This window comes from Lepisosteus oculatus, chromosome 24 (genome assembly GCF_040954835.1).
Source record: "Lepisosteus oculatus isolate fLepOcu1 chromosome 24, fLepOcu1.hap2, whole genome shotgun sequence".
Taxonomy (NCBI): Eukaryota; Metazoa; Chordata; class Actinopteri; order Semionotiformes; family Lepisosteidae; genus Lepisosteus; species Lepisosteus oculatus.
The window spans coordinates 8967607-8988975 of NC_090719.1; the positions used below are offsets into that span (position 1 = coordinate 8967607).

General features: G+C 39.4%; 1 protein-coding gene across 1 annotated transcript in view; it reads right to left on the minus strand.

Annotated features, from left to right (window-relative positions):
- The window catches only part of qsox2 (quiescin Q6 sulfhydryl oxidase 2), a 37608-nt gene that overhangs the window by 9818 nt on the left and 6421 nt on the right, over nt 1-21369 (minus strand). Inside the window, exons 2-11 of the mRNA XM_015366966.2 lie at nt 16464-16564; nt 14245-14293; nt 13310-13415; nt 11512-11602; nt 10938-11083; nt 10074-10217; nt 7510-7639; nt 5680-5802; nt 4334-4484; nt 1459-1647 (exon numbers count right to left, since the gene is read on the minus strand). Coding sequence (XP_015222452.2) covers nt 1459-1647; nt 4334-4484; nt 5680-5802; nt 7510-7639; nt 10074-10217; nt 10938-11083; nt 11512-11602; nt 13310-13415; nt 14245-14293; nt 16464-16564 — 1230 coding nt within the window. The remainder of the gene's footprint in view (nt 1-1458; nt 1648-4333; nt 4485-5679; nt 5803-7509; nt 7640-10073; nt 10218-10937; nt 11084-11511; nt 11603-13309; nt 13416-14244; nt 14294-16463; nt 16565-21369) is intronic.

The following is a 21369-nucleotide window of genomic DNA, read 5'->3' on the forward strand; positions in this document are numbered from 1 at the left end:
ATGTGTTGCTTCAGCGCTCTCCTGTTTCTCGAAGAGGGACAATGAGGAATCGCAACTGTCCACCTCAAAGGACAGTGACATTATCTTCTGCTCTCTTCAGTTTTCTGCCATCACCAATAATGACCTTAAGGAACAATGCTTTGTTGTTAAATCATGGCATGTTTCTGCCCCTGATACCTTCTCTGTGACATCTGATGAAGCTTTCAGAGAAGGGTGAGAGAGGTCACAGGTCAGCCCTTGAGGTCACCCTTCTCAACTCAGAGAAAAACATCAACATAAAGATGGCAACTTGAGTCACACCTTAACACATCTAAGCTGACGGGTGTGCCATTTGTCAAGAACCATTCATGAACTGTGAATAAGACCAAAGATGGAACCCTCACTAACACAAACACAAAGTTTCAGAAACGTTACAAAGAAATCAAAGAGCTATGTAAAGAAAAAAAAAAGTTGCATTCATTTTTTTAAAAGATCTAAGCAGTGTGGCAAGGCTTGTGCTTATGAATAGGATTATGCTTAATAAATGTCAAGTTTCCGAATTTGTGTCATTAGCATGGAAATGAAAGCTGATGCCACATCATTGAAGAATCTGAACCAACAGTAACCTTTGGATGCTAAAAAATAGTGGAACAAACCACTCTCTAATCAAACATGGTACAAAGAAATCACTTGCAGAAGGATTAGATTGAATAAGTGACAAGAAAAATGGAGGAAATTGAAAGCCTTGAAACTGGGGAAAACACATTATTTAAAGTAATAACTGGACATATAAATTAAACATTAGAACAAAACATCTGAGATTTTAAACCTAATACTGTGGTAGACCTACACTAGGGAGAGGAAAGCCCAGAATGTATTTGCCCTAACTGACTGCTGGGAGCTGGAGGAAGTCAGGTTCTGGAGTTGATAGAGCAGCAGCTTACCTTAGGAATGTGAATGTCTTACATCTGGGGATCCTTTCCCCTTTTGCTTTTTAAGGAGCAGATCTACCAAATCTAGGTTCAGAATCCAGTTTATTTATCATATGCACAAGTGCAATGAAATGCTTATTAGGCAGACTTGAATGAAGTCTCAACATGTACTGTAACAGCAATGTGCTGTGTAGGGTTCGACACAAACTCAGCAATAAATTACAGGTCAAGACAAGAGGAGAAAATGCTCTCTTCCCCTAGTCTAATCCTTGAATGGATATGGGCACTGGAGGTACCTCAAAGCCATATGGGAACATAGGGGTTTCCTGAGCTATGTTAGCTTGTTCCAGGTAATATATAACACCTTTATTTCTGTACGTTTCATTTTAGCTTTCTCATAAATGTGTCTCTAAAGGTGCTTTGAGATCTTGACAGTGGGTTAGCATTATGCTAATCTAAACGTAGTGAAGTGATCATATACAGTATGCTAAGCATTGAGAAGTCAGAGGTTATGAAGGTTTGTAGAGGGATGAGTGCTGGGACAGACCTGCAAGTCGATTGTTGACCTGGTTGTGTTTCCTCCACAGCCACAGCACAGCCTCTTGGAGAGACTTCACCTGGTCTAGAGACTCCTTGGCCATCTCCTCGAAGTGCCGGCCACATTCCTGGCACCCAAAGAAGGTGTGCACGTAGCGCCTCATGGTCTGTAGGACTGCCTGCGGGTCCTCCTCGAGTCCTGTACAAAAGAGAAAAGGCCACAATGAGGCACACAGACAATACAAAACCTGACCTCATCTGCAACCAAGTTCTGGTTGCTTATAATCTCTACAATCTGCCGCAGACAATTTTATATTCGTAAGACATCAGCGCATTGCATTATTGAACAGCAAAATAAGATGCGGTAACACGCAATAAACTGAAAATGAACGTAAACTCTCTGTATGCTGTGTTACCGAGCTCCCATGCCAAATGAAAAAGGCTCTTTGCTATGGTGTGTTGATAGCACCTCAGCTTAATGCATCTCATGAGAGAAAGTTGTTCACAGAGGGGAATGGAATAGTATAAATACTGAAATCTATTTCACTGATGGATGTAATCACTCAACTCCAAAATTAATTAATTTATTATTTATAATGTATTTACTTATTAATCATACTCTGTCAGAATGTGCTGTTCCAATGGGCTTCCGACTGAGAGCACAAAGGTCACATGTTTAAAAGCCTGCATTTATCATTGTGTCATTATTATATGTCATTATTGCTGAGCTGGTCTTGATTCAATAAATTAGAAAACAATTCATCTACCAGTCTGGCAAACAAGGGAACTGGGTCTAAACATGGCATGTCTGTTATTATCTATTGATCTAATGAGCACATTTTATGTCTTTGTATTTTTGTAAAATCACCAAAATAAACATCAAGGAATAAAATGTTTCTCTAGAAATTGTTGTTCTGAAATTCTAACTCTTAACTTCAGAGAGAAATGAATATGAGTGGGATTTATTACCTGTCAAAAAACGACTACAGGCAAAAATTTAGAAAAATGCACAGTTATAAATATATGCTAAAAGGATATTTTTATAAATATAAATTTGATTTCTGTAGTTATAGAATATCTGTATTATAACCAGACATTACAATTATGCATGACTTCTTATATCAAAGAAAAATGTTGAGAAAAATACAAGACTTTATTTTCCCTCTGTTGACTTGTTAATAATTGCTAGGCTGCTTAAAACAAAGAAACTGTAGTTGCAAGCAATGATGTTTGCATGCCAAGCCACTTTCTTCCTCAGCAAAAACATTGATCGATACAGGATAAAATAATAATTTTCATTTTATATTGTGCAACAAGACAGATCACAAATTTGTGTTATTAGCATGGAATGCTGATGCCACTATGATAAAGAATCTGAACCCATAGCAACATACTAAAAATAGATACTAAGTAGAATAGTAGATATTAAAAATAACCAAACCAAATATGCACCACTGTGAGATCAACAGTGTCAAAAACATTCACTCATGACAAGTATTATAAGTGTGACATACTGTACATATGTCTTCTTATAGTGTATGAGTAGGGGTGTTACCCTGGCATCCAGGCCAAATCTCTGACTGGCCTTAACCAATCATGCACTCCAAATAATCCTCTTCTATGAATTGGCTTCCTCACTCTGCTCTCCACTCCACTGATAGCTGATGTGTGGTGAGCGTTCTGGTGCACTATGGCTGCCGTTGCATCATCCAGGTGGGGCTGCACACTGGTGGTGGTGGAGGGGAGTCTAGCACTTTGAGTGCCAGAAAAGCACTATAGAAGTGAAAGCAATGTTTATATGTATTTCTAGTGCACTATGTAAGTGTTATAAAAAGATTTTGCCTGTGAGGAAATGTTGAAGGCAGATAGTTTCTTTTGATACAATGCGTAAGGATTCCTATTTATTTAGCAAATTCCAAAGCAAACACAAGTAAGCACTTATTAGCTTGTGCATAATTTCATATTCGAATTTTATACTCCATATTTTTCTATTTCAACGGAAGGAAAGATCAAATGTCATTAATGGCTGATACAATAATGCGGCCAATCAGCTATATTCAGTTGCGGAATAGAAAAATAGTCGACAGCCTTCAACAGCCTTCCCACATATATACAATATACTTGTGAACATTTATATTTTCCCAAAATGTCTCTGAAAGATGTCACAAGACATCCATATCAAACACACCCTTTAACTCATGGCAGCCACATGTTTTCATGTAGAAACGTGTTTGGAGCAAAGTTTAGCGGGAATGTATTCTAACCTGCACACACCAAATAGTTTTTGTCCGCCACGTATACAAAGAGAATGTCATTTTTGATAGTTCCTATATTGTGCTGACCAAAGGAACAGTCCTGAAAAAAAAAATCACAAATGCAGTTTCAGAGCTGCATTTTCATCGGTTTCGGCGAAAACAAGTTTTGTACATTGAAAAAACTGAGCCACTCTAATATAAGATAAGATAAGATCACTTTGCTGGCGATATACAATTTTCTTGTATTAGGAATTTGTCTTTTTGCATACTCCAGCTTGCTCTCCATGAGACACACAGACAGGGAGAGAAGCTTGGGGTCAGAGTGCAGGGTCAGCCATTTATACAGAGCAGTTGGGGTTAAGAGCCTTGCTCAGGACCCCAACGGAGTAGGATTCGTCTGCTGGCCGCGGGATTTGAACCAGCAACCTCCCAGCCACAGGCGCAGATCCTTAGCCATAGTGCCACCACTCCGCCCCAAAGCTTAAAATACCTGGTATTCCCAGGTGGTCTCCCATTTAAGTACTAACCAGACCCGACCCTGCTTAGCTTCCGAATAGAATTCCACATTCTCAGTATATTTGTGAGAGCTCAGGGACATAGCGACCAATGCAGGCGTTATAGTGGACTTACCAGTATTGGCCAGGGCGTCAGGTCTCTGAGCAGCCTGCACTGTCAGAGCATGGAAGAGTGTCCAGAGAGAGCATGGGTACCCACGCAGCTCGGGCCGACTGCCCTGACAGCCCACCCATTGAAGCTGATCGCTCAGGAACATCCCCGAAATCTGCAGTTATACAGCAAAGACCGATGATAATGGGATTCAAACAATGTGTAATGCACCCAATCAAAGCTACGAAGCGTCTTACCATTGTTTCATCAACCCTGGTTTTCCTAAGATAGCAACAGCATCATGACAAACAGGTTATGAACCTACCACCTTGAAATCAAAGGTTAGTATATTCAAATTCCTGTCTTTTTCAATGTATGCTCTAGTGTACGTAGTAACCTCTAAGAGTTGTGGTAACATTTACATTTCACAGGATCAGGGCTATGAAAAGTAATGCATGTCCCTTTCAATTGCAAAATGTTACCACCACGAATGGCTCTATGCAACACAGCTGTTACAGAAGACCTTATTGAACAATACAATCTAAAACGTCACTGAAGGGACCCATTCATCTAACATTGGTCTGGAACCTGGCAAGTGCGATGATCATGGAAGCCCACTGAGGGTGACAGAATTCAACCAGGAAAAACACCAGTCTTACTTCTGTTACTTGTACAGTTATGGAAATACATTTATGGATTACTTAAAATCATGGATAGCTACAACGAAAGTAGAAGAATCCTTAGAAAACAAGGACATTTTAATTTACAGCCAACATGGGCTAGAAAAGGAAGATCTTGTCTAATTAAAATGCTAGAATTGTTCAAACAAGTGACATGGAATAAAAAGCAATAAAAATTAAAATAAAAGGCTTGGGTACATAGTAGAAAGTGTGTCCAAGGATTTGGAATAAAGATTTTTGAGTGATTTAAATCAGAAAAAGCTATGCCTAAATTCTACAGTAGGAAACTAGATCTGGAATACTGTGTGCAGTTTTGGTCAGTGTAACACAGAAAAGATATTAAAGTTTAGAAAGAGTTCAAAGAACAACAGAAATGATTTCTCGTCTCAGGGTATAGTTGTAAACAGACAGGTTGAGGGACCTAAATGTCTTCAGTCTAGAACAGAGAAGACTGAAAGATTTGATCCAAGTATACCTAATCCTTAAGGGTATAGATAGGATCAATCTGGGGGACTGTTCCACCCTCAATAGTGAAACAAGGACATGGGGTAAGAATTGGAAAACAAAATGGAATTAAGGACACAGAACAGGCAACACATGTGTACTCAGAGAGCAGTGGGTATCTGGAACAGGCTCAGTGGCCTACATTTGAGCTGTAACCCTCCTTATGGTTATGAGTGGTGGACTCACCCTCATTTTATTGTTAACAAGATCCAGGATGGCATCATAAGGGATTCGCTCCAGGGGCAGGCTGACCAACCACTCCAGCAGAGTCTCCAGCAGCTTGACGACAGACTGCCGCCCTGGGAAGAGCTGAGGACAGAGAATCCCCCAACACTCAGCTACATGCAATGGACAACTAGTCGTCTTAGCGTCAATTTGTACTGACGCCTCATAACTGACAACAGGTCCCAGCAACTTAACAGAGAAAGAGACTAAGCGGACATGGATTCTCCTTAAGCAGAGACTTGTACAAACAATGCTGCTCTTCAGTAATGGATCCTACAGAATTACTTATAACTGCCTACAACCCGTTCCGTCTTTGCACGATGACTTGCTCTCGTTCCATAACTATTCAATTAGTACCAAAATGAAGCGAGTCATGTGGAGAGTCCCTCACAGAACCATGTCTGCATAACTGAACCCAAAGTCAAATACTTAAACAAAATCACGAAAACCCAGGAAAATAAAAAAGCACGTCACCAACGACGTCTACCAGTTACATTGCAGGATTTATTGTCTTTAATATAAAAAGACACAAGGTAAGATGACTGGGTGGGTCCTTTAGAAAAAACGTCTAAGTAGTCACAATCCAGAAAATCGGGTGAACCCCAGATCAAACACGCAAAACGAACAAAAAAAAAAAATCCATTGTCTTGGCTGTCCATTATTAAGATGCTGCTCAGACAATATAGATGGGCTGTGCAACAAGACATCAGCTCCTATTATCATTATTATGTTTTCATTACACACATGCTATTCTTACTTCCCCCTTCCATTTAATCCCTGGCAGAGTTTAAAGTGTCTGGCATTAGAGCAAAATCCCAAACCAGAGAGCGAGAGGCTCTTAATCCATGCCTTAGACTCCGGACGGCCTCATTTCACCCACCCCAAAGTAGGCCAAGAACCAGGGAAGCAAGCCCAATGGCTAAACCTTGCTGTGCCTGTAGCATTATCCCCTCAGCATCACACCAGTTGGGTTTTCCACTTTCCTGATCCTGGTGCCCTATGAGGTGGCTACCATGCACAGCCTTTCCAGGTTAATGGCCCGGACAGATTAGGCAGGGCACTTTCTTTAAGGAAAAGAGGCCAGCAACAGATTATTGCTTCTAGGGATCAGACCCTTTTACTCTGATTTATGATAATTTGTTCTTTCTTCCATCAGCCACTGCAGGTGGGCTTTCTTTCTTTATGAATATCTTCAGCTATATACAGTATATGCATTATAAACAACCAAATCTAAATGACAGAAGGGGGATCAGATTGCAGTGATCCATTGCTTCATTCTCAAAAAGAGATTATTCAAACTAATTATATACTACCTTTCAACTTGATTATATTAAGATTGTTTACTCTTACAGTATAGATCAATTAGTGTATTTCCCTGAACAAAGGAAGATGTAACTTTTGGCCCTGCTGCCAAAAGCCTTTCAAAAACAGACAAAATAAGAACATAAGGGATTCAGTTAAGGAACAATTCAGATACGGATTAAATTTAAACACAGCCACATTAGTTGTCTTTTTAAAAACAAAATAAAAAATAACCTACTATACTATAAACTTTTATATACTATAAAATTACGCAAGTCATGAGATTCACATACACAACATTAGTCATCATGGAGCAGACAGTCAGTTTAATGGACCTGCCACCTGGTCCTTATTGTATAGTTTTAAGTTCAAGGCTTCTCAATAACACTTAAATGATCCCTGTGCAGCAGGAGTGAGGTGGGAATGAGAGGACACTTCTGTCCTGCAGGGGAAGGGAGCTGCCCGAGAAACATGAGCCTTTGGATTTACCTTAGCAACGACTGTAACAAAATCCTTAAATGTCTTGAGCTCCTCTCCCTCAAGTGTCTGGTGGCTGGCCAGCTCCACCCTCAGCAGGTAATGCAATCCCGACTCCAGGTCGGCCATGTACACTTTGGACCTGAAATACACAGAGCGAAAACACACGTCTCAAAACTACAGGGAACGTCCTTGTGACAAGGTTCGCAAACTCTGGTGGTGTGAGGCAAAGCTGACGTGATAATCACATAAAGTTGCCAAATCTGTTCATAAAAAGGAAAGCTTTCATGTCATCCTCCTTCACATTCATTTGTTTTCGCCTCATTAAAGAAAAAACACTGCTTTTTTCATCCGTTGAAAACTTCAATTCGCAATTGATATTCATTGTACTTTGAAAAAATGTATTGCCAGATAACACAATATTTAGCAGTTAAAGGAAAAACTATATTATCCATCAGATTGGGAAAAAAAAACCTTTTTTACTTAAAAGGTGCCGACATCCTATTTGACTTGCAGTAGAATAAATTTTAGATCACGTCTTTACTGCTTTGCTATACGCCACTAACTGTTCTGAAGACTAACAACTGTTCAGCTAAGTCATGGCTGTGGAAGAGTTAATACCCACAGTTTATACTGCTAGTTCAGACGTAACACCTGTCAGGCGAAAAAAAATACTACTAAGAGAGCCCCCTGGTGGCAAGCTGTGGTGTGTGACGGCACAGTTCAGCTGTTGAATGTTCACACGGCCTTTGGAACATAAAGTTGATGTTAGAACAGGCAGCCTTGCACCAGTAAACAGGATAAGAAGCCACTGCAATTTGCTTAGCAGATGCTCTTAGACAGTAAAACATAAAAAAAAGCATTTTGGCTTCAAAGTAGAAGCCAAAAATTTAAAAGAAGTCACAGAAAAAGAATCATTCCTAGCTGTAAGGAAGCAAAGATCTGTGACTGTTGCTCAAAGTAACTTGAAAAGCCAAGATCATCAAAACTGGACTAAAGCCAAAGAACCCCAGCAGATGGCATCACAACTCCAACAGGGAAAGGAAAGCAGCAATTAAAACGTTTTTTTTGTGTGGCACAGCTTCATAATACTACTGTGTAAAAGTTTTAAGACATTTGATATTGCTCCACTTGTTCCATTACAATTCTGTAATGATCTCTCAATGAATTTAAAGCCATTTTGTTTTAAGCATCCCATCGTAACTGTGATTAATTATCTAATTAGAAATTAAATGAGTTTATTGGTGGAAATCAATAAATGATGCAATTAAAGAGAAGCATAATGAAAATGGACTTGCATATTATATTAAAAGCCTTTCACCAAATGAACAAATTAATACAACAATATCTAGGCTTGCAACAGACCAACATTTAAAATACCTAAAAACGTAAAGCAAAAGGTTCAGAATGAGCAAAGGAAAATAAAATTTGGAAAACTGGCATATTTGGAAAAGACAGCCAACCCAAGTATGTGCATTTTTTTTCAAGCCAGCAGCGAAATAAGTATTTATAGCAGACTTCTAACTTGCACAAAATCAAAATTACAGTACTGATCAAAACACCTAATAGTGTATGTACAGTTACAGATAAATTACAGAAGCAATTTAAAAGCAAAAAAGTTCTATAATTTGCAATTTTGTTTCACAAGGACAATAAACTACTGGTGCACTGACAGTTATTCAAGCGAATAGTTAATCTGTGCTTGCTGCTGGAGACACAGGTTCGAAAATCTATCCAGAAAAACTCCAGGTCTTAGTTTAACAGACAGCTTACCTTTTCTTCAATGGCTAACTTAATATTTATACATATCACGCACATAAACGGCATAAGGACTGCTTACAATTTTGTGAAACCGTCAATATGCACAAATACAGAAACGTGACACAATAATGAACCTCTCTAATTCAAAACTAACCATATAATTCTTTCTATGTGCTATTTGAAACCACTGTCTCAAAAAATGTTTAACGATCCACAAGTGTCTGAAAACTCCATACTCTTGTACTGTAAGTGCTTAGAAGGCCAAGTCAGTAAATTCTTCTCTTTCCTCCAGCTGTCTACTAAGGCTGTTATGGCTACAGGACATCACCCTTTCATTCTTAGGAATGTACAGCACTACACAAATGCAAGGAATTATGGTATGATAATAGCATAACAGTGCTATGATAGTAGCATTTCTACCATGTAATTTCTGTTTCACAGACAGAATTCTTAATAAACTATCAAAAAAGGAGAGTACCAAATCACTAAATCGTACCTTACAGAGTGCATCACAAGGGAAATTTAAAATACAGATCTGATGGGAGCTGCTGAAGAAACAGATCTTCTGGCACCTGAACAAGCTCTTGACTTCATTGAAAAAAAGATTACCAGCGATGGCTTTCTCCAATTATGAAGAATTCAACATTTTGAAATTCAAATCAGATCATATCTCTCTGCAGTCTCATTTCTTTGGATTTTGTAGTGCATTCCTAAAATAATTACACTTAACAGTGCATTTTGTCAGGTGCTGATTTAAATGTGTATTCGATAATGCGTTCTCCGGTATAATTATTGCTGAACAAGAAAAGACGCACTTGTCGAAGTCCTTCCAAACCACAGCGACAGCACTCCCCGACATCCTGGCAGGTCCAAGGGCCCTGGCGGAGAGGGCCTGCTTCCTCCGGACTCCAGGGAGCAGCTTGAGATAGGACGAGAAGAAGAATCGCAGGCGCTTCTCCCTGCGAGAGCAGACGATCAGACACTTCTTTAATGAACTGTCTTTTCCCAAGGCCTTCGGCGGCAGGGCGTGCTGCACGTCTCGGGGGTGAAGGCTTTGGCGACCTTCCACCTGTTACCCACTGCCTTCAAGTCATGGTTTTCCAGCTATGCAAATTTGTATGTGGCATTTTAGCTGATCTGAGGGCTAGACTGTTCCTTCCACCGCCTGAGGCTTTATTGCTGCTGTACTTGTTCATTATACTTCTCTAAGACTCTAAGACAGAGTAATGCTACTGTACTTCCAACACTGGGCATTAAGCATTTGATGACACCTGAGTTTCACTGGGTTCTAGGGGAATTTCTGGGATTATTGATAACTGTGGTGAAAAGGTCTTAATTCCCTTATGAAACAGGGTTTTCCTTTCCCCAGGTTGCCTTCCAAGAGCTATCCCTTATTCGGCTTCAGTTCCTGCAGCTGCTTCCCTTATAACCATCAATTCACACATATCAATGTTCCCTTGCAACAATCTCTCTTTTAACTAGTGTGAAACCCTTCCCCTTCCTCCATGACTACCATCTTCTTGTGTGCCGCGTCTATCTTAAATCATTTTTGGCTCTACTAAGCAAATGAGCCTAAGATAAGGAATGTAGGTATACTGTAAAGGAGGCCACATATCCTTCTAGAAAAACGACAACAGGAATGATATATGGGGAGTGTGCCTTTTGAGTCCAACACTTACACATTCATGAGCCCATGCTTTCCACTGGGCTCTAAGAGATAAGCAGAGGGCAGAGCAGCGATCCCCAGCTTCTCCAAAAGGAGCTTTTCTGAGCCCAAGGCTCTCTTCACAGTCACACCCTCATACTTCATCAGGTCCAGAATCACCTGAGAGACAGGAGCAGCTTAAAGCCCATGCTTTCAACTCAACAACTTGCTGAGATCAAATGAAGATAAAAACAACGAATTGCTACTAGAAAACCCAGGTCCTCCAGGTTTTCTAGATAACCACTATCCCCGTTTCTTAAGATGCAGAACAATTGAACTGTTCCACATCTTTATTTTTAACGGTCAAATATGCAGGTCATGTGTTTGATTAATTTACAGATTGACTGGAACAATAGTTAGAACACCCTTCAACTCTCAAGGTTGAATGAAAATCTCTTAATTAAACAGATTACTTTCTTGATCAATTCAGAACTTCTGAATGTTTCCAAACATCATAACTAGTTGATTTATTGTGAACTACGGCATAATACTTATTAAATTGAAAGTCTCCAGGAACAAGGCTGGAAACACTTGCTCTAGCATCTTACCTCTCGTCCCACGTAAGAGTCTTCTTCCTCAATAATGATAGCAGTGTACTCTTCAGCCTTCTGGCCAAGCTGGGCAAGCACGTCAGCAGACCTTAGAGAAAGAGCGATAGTGTCACTGGGGTTTTGGACTCAATTTCAACCGCAGGATATAGGTCTGCTGGTCACATCAAGCCTTAGAGAATGGCATTTCTCTATAATGCAGTTGACAGGCAGTAACCACACCAGCTTAAAATTCTAATTCCTTACAAGTGAGCCCAAAGGACCTACAGGTTTATAAAAAATGAGGATGTGAACAAAGAAAAGAAAATCTGTGGTCTCAATGGGTGTGCAGATGCCTGTTGCTGAAGATATATAACCACACAGAAGAGCTGAAATGAAACATCCACTGACATCACCTTGCACTAAAGTATTTCTTAATATTCTAGAGGCAATAGTAACAACTGTATTTTCTACTAGGCTATTAGAACATGATGGACATAACTTCACTCTGGAAGAGTCTGGGCTCAAGCACAGAAATGAAGTAATATGCTCTGCTTATCCAAACAACATGAGTGTTTGAGATTGGGTTAAGTGAACCTGATAGCATCAGAGGCAAGTTGTCTTTAGTGAGGAAGAAAGGTTTGGCTTTGTCCACCCTGATGGATGTGAGCCAAGTGCAAGCATGCAGAACAGTATATTAATTATTGTGATAGGAAGGTACAAATGCTTGCTGCTTTGCCTGCAGGTTCATTCTGGTGTGACAACATTCCAGAAGGATGAAAACCCTCATGCTGCTCAAGTAACAAAGCCTTTCTTGTGAAATGAGAATGTGACGTTTATGCCATGGAAGCCCTATATGTCCGACTAAAGCTTACTGAATATTTGTGGGATGAGCAGGGATGGCTGAAAACATTGAGAAGTCAGAAGCCAGTGGACAAGCTTGTCCAGGCACTATCATAGGAATGGAATACAACCCCAAGACAACATCTGCAACCTGGGAGTTTCATGGTTGATCCATGCTGATGAGCAATGTTTTGCATGATAAAATTACTAATATGTGACCCATAAAATGTTTATACATTGTGTATGTGCAGCCACAAGGCTCACCACAAATCTATCATGATGCTATTACCTTTTACACTTTTAGAATTGTTATAGAAGTATGGCACTGTGCACTGTACACATGACAGCTAACGACAGTGCACTGTATTACACATTAGTATGTAGTATTAAGAATTATATTTTTATGCAAGTTATGTTCTGCATTTTATGCACTTTTTAGTGATTTAGTTATTATTTATATTTCTTTTGCTATTTAGGAATCTGATTGCAGATTCTTAAAATTGTTCTGCTTAACAATAAATTATTGTTTCAATTTTTGGTACCCAACTCCAATCTCAAACATTGTTGGCACAATTTAATGATTTATAATACTATTCCACCCATACTACCATTCAGAGCACTTAATCATTTCAAAATGCCAAAAATACTTTTGCATTCAGTAGAAAAGAAACCAAGGCCTTTAAAATAGACAAAAGCTAATTGCTGGATTCTAGTGCAACAATCCAATTACGGAACAGTTGATCACTTGATTTAAGCAACGAAAAAAGTTGTTGTTAGTTACAACAAAATAGTTGCCACAAAAGCTGTAGCAAAAGTTACACAAGCTTGTTACATAAATTGTAAAAGTTGTAACTATTTGTTTTAGTTACAACAAAAGTTACAACCAAATAATCCACGGACATGTGCTATTTAAAACTCTAGCTTGCAGAATGCACAACACTGTTAAGCATATTTGAGGTGGGAGGAGGTTCAGTACCCAGAAGGCTCCAGTTGGGGGCATTTGCTTGGCCATTCCTCTCTGCTGTGGTTCTGAAGGAAGCTCACCATCAGCTGCCTCATGGTCTGCAGCTCCCTGTCGGCCCCTGTTTGCAAAAGGAGGCACTGTTACGACCACTCTTCATGCACGAGCAAACAAAACTTGTTAGTGATGCAGCTGATGTAGGGATTAAAGTAGTCTGTGCTTGAAAACATACCCCAGTTTTGTAAAAATTGAAGATGGAATATTGTCGTCATCATCATGTCAAGTCATTTACACTTTACACCATATGGTGCTGCAGGAAGCCGGAGCCTACCCAGCAAGCAACGAGCGCAAGGCAGGGTACAACCTGGACAGGGTGCCAGTCCATCGCAGGGCAAGTGCAAGCCAATCATACATGAGGCCACGGTAAAGGCCGAGGGGGGGAATTTGGCCCGGACACAGGGATAACTCCGTCCTCTTCTTGAGAAATCTTTAATGACCACTGAGTGTCAGGACCTTGGTTTAACGTCTCATCCGAAGGATGGCGCCCACTACAGTATAGTGTCCCCACCATTATACCAGGGCATTATGACTCGCACAGACCGCAGGGTGAGCCCCCTACTGGTCGGTCCCACTAACACCACTTCCAGCAGCAACCACAGCTTCCCAGGAGTCACCCATCCAGGTACTGACCAGGCTCAACCCTGCTGAGCTTCACTGGGTAACCAGTTGAGAGCTGCAGGGTGATATAGCTGCTGGAATGGAATATTGTTTACCTTAAAAAATGTGTATTTTTACTAACACAAAATGTGAATTGCCAGGAGTGTACAAAGTAAAAGGGGGCAATAATCTTATTGAGACAAGACACTGAAGTGTAAATGGAAATCATACATCTATCATTAATTACTCATACAATGACAATACTAGGTGCATCCTTAGTGGATAATACCCACCTCCATATGTTTTTCCAACATCGAATGTGGTGCTGTGTGCTTTGAAGAACTACAAAGGAAAAACAGGACAGCATCAGGAGTGTGGGATCAGACTTATTACAACCAAGAGCTGAAGTCTTCACACCAGCAATACGATTCAGACTATACTAATGAGCCTATACAGATTATAAATGTAGCAAATGAAAATGCTATATGCATTACATATGGATCTAATGGTCCTAATGTCCATATGATTACACACAACATGACATTGTGGATGGATGTGCCCCTATTTCACACAAATGAGCATAAGAAAGGATAATAATGAAAGGGAACCATTCTGCCTAACTTGCTATCTTGAAAACACAAAGTGAAACTTAAATTTTGTCCAGCCCTTTCTTCAAAGTCCCCAGAGGTTGGGCCTCAACCATTATTAAGTCAGGCTTTGCAACAAAATAATTTGATATCGAGGTAAGCTGTTATGGACTCCCAAAGCAAGCAGAGGTAAATATCAGGGGTGCTATTAGTATCTAATAACGACTTAATCTTCTTATTCATAAACTCCACAAAGTCCCCTAGTCTCTGCTAGAGAATAAGGTAATTACTGAAGTGCAGAGATTGAGATCAATTATTGAAGCTCAGCTGGAAAATCAGGAGCACATGATCAGATGTGATTATGCTGTTATGAGTAGAGTTCCTTGATGGTGGAAGTTATTTACTGTCAAGGAGGAAACAGTTGTAAAAATGTTCAAATATAAAATATACATGTTATAAATGACAGGAGGCCAATCAGCCCATGTAGCTCATTTGGTAGTTAATAACTAATTGATCCAAGGATCTCTTCTAGCCAGTTCTTGAAAGAAGTTAGACTATCTGTTTAAATGGCATGGCTGTGCAGCCTGATCCATAACTGTGTGGGACAAGGAGTGTCTCATTGGTATTCGACATGTGCATCATATATTGTATAATGGTTCTGTACATATACAATGATTTACTTTAAGTTGCCTCTTGAGTGACGCTTGTGTGTTTGGGTGAAAAGCAGCATTTCTATCACCACCTGCTGGCAGATAACTAAAATAGCATGCGGTTTACTAATGAAGGTCAGATTAATGACAACTGAACCTTTTATTTTTTTTAAGCTGCATTTTAGAAGTGCTTGTCACAGAAGCATGATCATTTACTGAACATTCAATCTTCATATTTTAACAACCGAGAACAAATCTTAATTACTTTTGACAATATGTTAACTCGTGATAACTGAATTTGTACTTGTGATCTTCAACCATGTGTCGATGTTGGCATTTTGAGATGATTTTACGAAGTTGACTAACCCTCACCTGAGTATTATGATCAACATATTTAAGTCTGTATCACTTAGCTCTTGTTATCAGTGAGTTAGCTCCCTCACTCAGGGATAAAAATTTTTTTTCTCAGGGATCACTCAAAAAAACCTGGAGAAGCCACCCTCCAAGCTTGACTCTTTAACAGCAAAACTCTCCATACAAAGTGGAAGCTCTGAACAGATGGCTTTAACAAGCCATCTGTGTGCCCGCTATTGTTTTCTTGCCTGTTCTGGATAAATGCTACTGAATGCAAAATGGCTGTTTCACATTATATTGGCATAACCACTCAGAATACATTGGCATAATCAGTATACCCGTCAATATGCAGACTTACCCTCACTGTAAAAAAAAAAGTGCCATAAAAAATGTAACAGATTTATGCATTTACCTAACAGCCAGTAAGTCATAACAAATGTACTATTTCAAAATCCCATTTGATGGTGAAACAATGGAGCTTCCCATCACTGAAAGAAGTGCTTTTAAGCACATCAAAAGGATGACTAAAAAATGGCAATGATAATCTCCGCGCCCAATATATCCTTTGTACAAGAGTGCCTATTCTGCATTAAACCTGCCTTGCCATTAAGTATTAATGAAAAAAAGTTTTAAATATTAAAATAAACAGCTCATTAGTTACAAGCTGTCATGACGAACCCACAAAACAAGCGTAAACATAAGTTACATCTTAATAATGTAGAGCCAAATACAAATGAGTGATAACTTTAAACAGAAAACATCTTTACATCTCCAGCTGCATGTTATGACACCTGAAAGTGAACAATTTTACACTGTTTACAAATACAGTCATGATCCATATTCAAGTTGATGCTACTAGAAGCATTATACATACAGTATGTACACGTCATACATAGAATTGCCATTTGGGAACACACGTACTCTAAATGTGGGGTAGAAATGGATTCCAAACTCTTTGCAGATATCAAAGTTCTTCTCAAATGCACAGTCTAGCACTCCCAATTTGATACCCTGGTCCCAGTCTGAAAAAAACAAAACAAAATAGTTTAGTCAGAGAGAGGCAGTATAGTACAACCCTCAGAAAATCTACAGGAGCTAAAACTGTTTCCTAGAGTGACTATTTAATATTGGAAATAAAGTTAATGCTAGAGTCCATAAACCATCATAGTACGTAAATAAATGAACAAATACACTATTAAAAAGCTTAATATTTACTTTAATTAAGTTGCTGCAAAGAACGGAAATGTACTTCAGAATGTTGTAAATAGGTCTGTTTGAAAAGGCAGTTTCTGAATTTTCTTTATATCTCACAGCATTGTTAGTTTGTACACTGGATGAGAGGCAACTTCATATTATGACTTTCAGGGCACAATTTTTTTAAAGTCTGGACATTTTATGATTTAACACAATGGAGTTGATATTCAGTTATGGAGTTAGAGGACCACAATAAAACAGATAATGCAGCTCAAAGGACAGATAGGCCTTCAATATGCCTTCCATTGAAATATTATAGTGAGTGACATTATTCCATAATATACTAGGATGTCTGATGAAATCACAGTACAGATCCAAATCATTCTTTCTGAAAGAGATATTGGTTTATTTCAAAACACGGGTCAGTGGCTGTTAATAAAAAATAGAACTTAATAACTCTACTTAAATATTATTTTGTGGTTTAGAGAACAGGACATGGAAATAACACACAAGTTCACACAATGAAGAATGGCTGAGGTAACCCCTTCAGCAGCAGTGTGGATGGGTGGTTAGGACAGGGTTCAAATCCCACGTGAGACACTGCTACCCTTGGTGGTTTTCTTCAATGGCTCCAGCTCCCTTCAGATATAAATCAGTACCATCTCAGCAGACCCCGTAAGTGGACACCTGCTGAATTTACTTCTTCGGTAAGCCAGGTAAGAAAAACAGAATTCAAGTCAGAATGGACATGGAGCTTCTCGTTCCACCACATGAGGACAAACAGGGAGAACTCCCTGCTAGAACTAGAAGAAGGCTGAACACTGTGATGAATTCTCACTGGCCTCCTTGGCCAGCCACCCAGCCCACTGCAAGCATGCGAGGGAACAGATGGACGGGCTTTCAGGAGAGGACAATGAGCGAGGGTGGTCTTCTTCTCCGTCTAGGACAAACTCGGGAACAAAAAGGGTGTGGGGTGGAGGGCACGGTTTTTCGGGAACCGTGTCATTCCTGCCTCCCACCTGTCTGTCTCTTCGTTTCTCCGCAGGCAAACAATGAGACCGGGCTCTGTGATGGAAATGTGAGCCAGGGCATGGACAGACAATGAGGCCTCACTGCCTCCCATTGAGAATGCAGCAGATGGGAGGTGACTCCTCACAAGGCAGCCTTTTAACAGCTGCTCCTATATAAATGAACAACTGAGAGACGATCTTGACACTAGAACACTAGAACACTGCGCCGAGCTGAGACATCCACTGTGTGCTTCTGTCTTTGCTGAATTTATTTACTCAACAACATACAATTATGGAAACCTGCACAGTTTAACAAGTCTGTGTTTATTAAACCATGATACTCCTTCTTTTCCACATTATATTGTACAATAACATCTTTATCTTGGGTGTCTTCACGGCGTAAATACATTTTGAACAGTACGCAGAATAATATTTTATTCCTAAACAAATCAGACTAAAATAAATTGTAGACCACATTTAGAGCACAAACTTCATCGGTAAAACTCAAACTGCTGATGTGTTACTACTATTTGTAAATGGGGAAAAAAACGAATTAATTGGAACATAATGAAAGCTGTTCTAACAACAAGAGATCGTATCTGAAAATGAAGAAACATTTAGAAATGTTACAAAACCCGCGCGCCTGGTTTTGTGACCGGTGCTGTAAAATGGGAGATTATCATCAAATGAATTGACACTGGGGACACACAACCAATGATGGAGACTGTAAAAATAAGAGGCTAAAGATTTAAAAGGCATAGCATATTTCTCTGTATCGGACAGTATCCATAATCTGAAGACATAAATAATTCTGCTAAAGTGGAAAAGTGGGATACAGGCAGATCAAAGTCACAGATCCTCTTGCTGTTGTGATCTTGCAGCTCAGTTCTCTGGCTCTCCTGGATTCTCTGCCCTGTCACACTTTCATCCTGACCTGCTACAGTTGTCTTCTTACAGGATTCTTGCCAAATATGCCGATGTGCAATAAACCAGCAACCATTACAAAATCCCACTGCTTAAACACCATCAGCATGCATTGGATAACACATGCTGCACTGAGTCACATTCAGAACTAAAACTACATTTTACCCTTCTATATGTAGTTATTGAATAACTAATATGACCTCAGTGTGTTTAAAGTTCTTATTACACCAGGTGTAAGGCAGGTGGCTTTCCATCTTGTGATTCTTCAAATATGTGACTGATCCGACAGGAATGTTTTCAGCAGTGCGTGGACAGCAGAGCTTCAGGAAAGCATAGCTGCACTCTCTGAGAGAATGCCAACTGCTGCAGGGCTGGCACTGTATTCCAGCTAGCATTCTTTATGCTGACATCCATCACAAATGTCAAAAATCAATTCTGATCCGTCCTGCAGTTTTCACTTAATTGAATCCTCATGTAGAAATATTGTATTTTACAGACTTACCCAAGTTTTGGTTTGTATCTATTTTTCTATTTATAGCCAAGCGGATGTTCATTCTGCTTATGACACAGACAATTCTTTATGGATGCCTTTCTGTAGGCCCATATGAAATAACAATGTCATCATTTCCCCAAGAGGTAATTCAGCACATTAAAAGTCTATCCTCACCTACAGCACTTTCTGTAGAAGACTGAATCCATGTGGAAATACAACAATTATTTCTTTTACTCAGTCTTTTACTCATGAAAACTAAATACAGTAAAGCTTTAATATGTAAAACAATGACAAGCCAACATTAATAACAGTAACCTAAAAACTTTGCTTATTATGATGTACTTACACTGCACTACCAGTAATACAACAACTGATTTACCACCTGTGCAGATTTGGGGAGCACTTTAAGATTAGACAGTTTTTAATGCATTGAAGCCATTTATTGATGCCATAGGTTAAGTCAGCATAAAGAAAACAGTTGTGCTAATTCTACAGCTGCTGCTCAAAAAAACATTTTCAGGCTTCCAACAAGCTTCAGGCATCAGAAAGGATGATTTCTTCTCAGAATAACTAGCTCAAAGTAACACCCATAAAGGCATTAAAAATCTAAGGCAAGTAACTGGCTTTGGCTTTCATTGAATGTTTGAAAAACCACAAGCACATCCAAAACTAAACTGAATTTAATCAGTATTTGCTATACAAACTTAAATACAAATGAACAACAGTCCCCTTTGATAAAAAAAAACATTATTCTGAAAGGCTTATTTTACCGTGGCAGTTTCCACACTAGATAGAGATGATGATAAGTAAGCATTTTTGGATGCTAAGAGATAGAGCTGGGCTATAATTCGATAACGATAATTATCGCGATATAATTTTCCTCGTTATAATTTTAACAAAAGTTCGATGAATATGTTTATGCTTTGCGCATGTGCACAAAATACTGTGCGAGTGCGCGTGCGTGTTGCAGACCGGGCAGCTAACAGATTTGTTTAATGTTTCTGCTGTTTGGCAAGTGTTTGTTGTGTTCTTAAAATAAAGAGTTGTTTAATTTACCAAATAACTGTCTGGTTTCTTCAACTTTCACTCAGGAGAAAAAGTCTGCCTTTAAACTTGAAAGAAAAAATGATTTGACATTTATCGTGATAATTATCGATATCGACTGATATGAAATTGTTTATCGTGATAATGTTTTTGGCCATATCGCCCAGCCCTACTAAGAGACATTGTTCATGGAGGTACAGCAGATTCTACAATACTCTAAACCTGGTTAACGTCAAGGCCTTTCAGAATTAATATCGGCCTTAAGGTTGTTTTTTGATCCTTGATATGAAATATGATCCTTAATATGAACATAATAAAGGAACTAAAATGATTTTTTCCTGCCTTCATACTGGCTCTGTGGCTCAGAAAACATTCAATGGCTTTAAAAAGCAAATTAAGTCTTGCTCCCTGCTGGTGAAAACTTCTCCTGTCAGGATATGAATAATTGAATGTTCTAATATTTATTTCTCCTCCCCACTAATAGCTGATGTGTGGGGATCGTTCTGGCATACTCTGGCTGCCGTCGCATCATCCAGGTGGGGGCTGCACACTGGTGGTGGTGGAGGGGAGACCCCATTACCTGTAAAGCGCTCTGACTGATAACAATGCTATATGCCAAATTAGACTCAAGGTCAAACACTTGAGAGATGGGCTGGGATGCTGCTGATGTATCTAGGGCTGAGGGACCAGTGAACCGATACAAGCCTGCCCAGGCTGTAGGAGAGGAACAGGACAGAATACCACAAGACTGCATCTGTAACCTTGTTCAAAGCGTGAGCCACAGTCACACGGCTTGCATTGCTTCTAGTATTGATCACACTTGCGACTAGCCTATGACGTTTACAGCCGAACTCTTGCTGAACAGCTCTGTTGAGGACAAATATGAAGCAGAAATAATGATTTTACATACTGTGTGTTGTTCTGTTAACTACATTGTCTGTGCAACTGCTATAAAAAGGATGGTCATTTCATCATATCAATACACAGAGGACAAAAGAGTTCCAATGCTTGTTTTATAAGAAGCTTTCCGACATTTAAGGCCTGTAATTCCGGCAAAAACAAGGAAAGGGTCATTATGAAATTTCTTTGCTTCTCAAGGTATGGAAGGACCAGTGAATTATCTTCTAGCAAAAGAAAAACAACAATTTAAATGAGCCTTTAA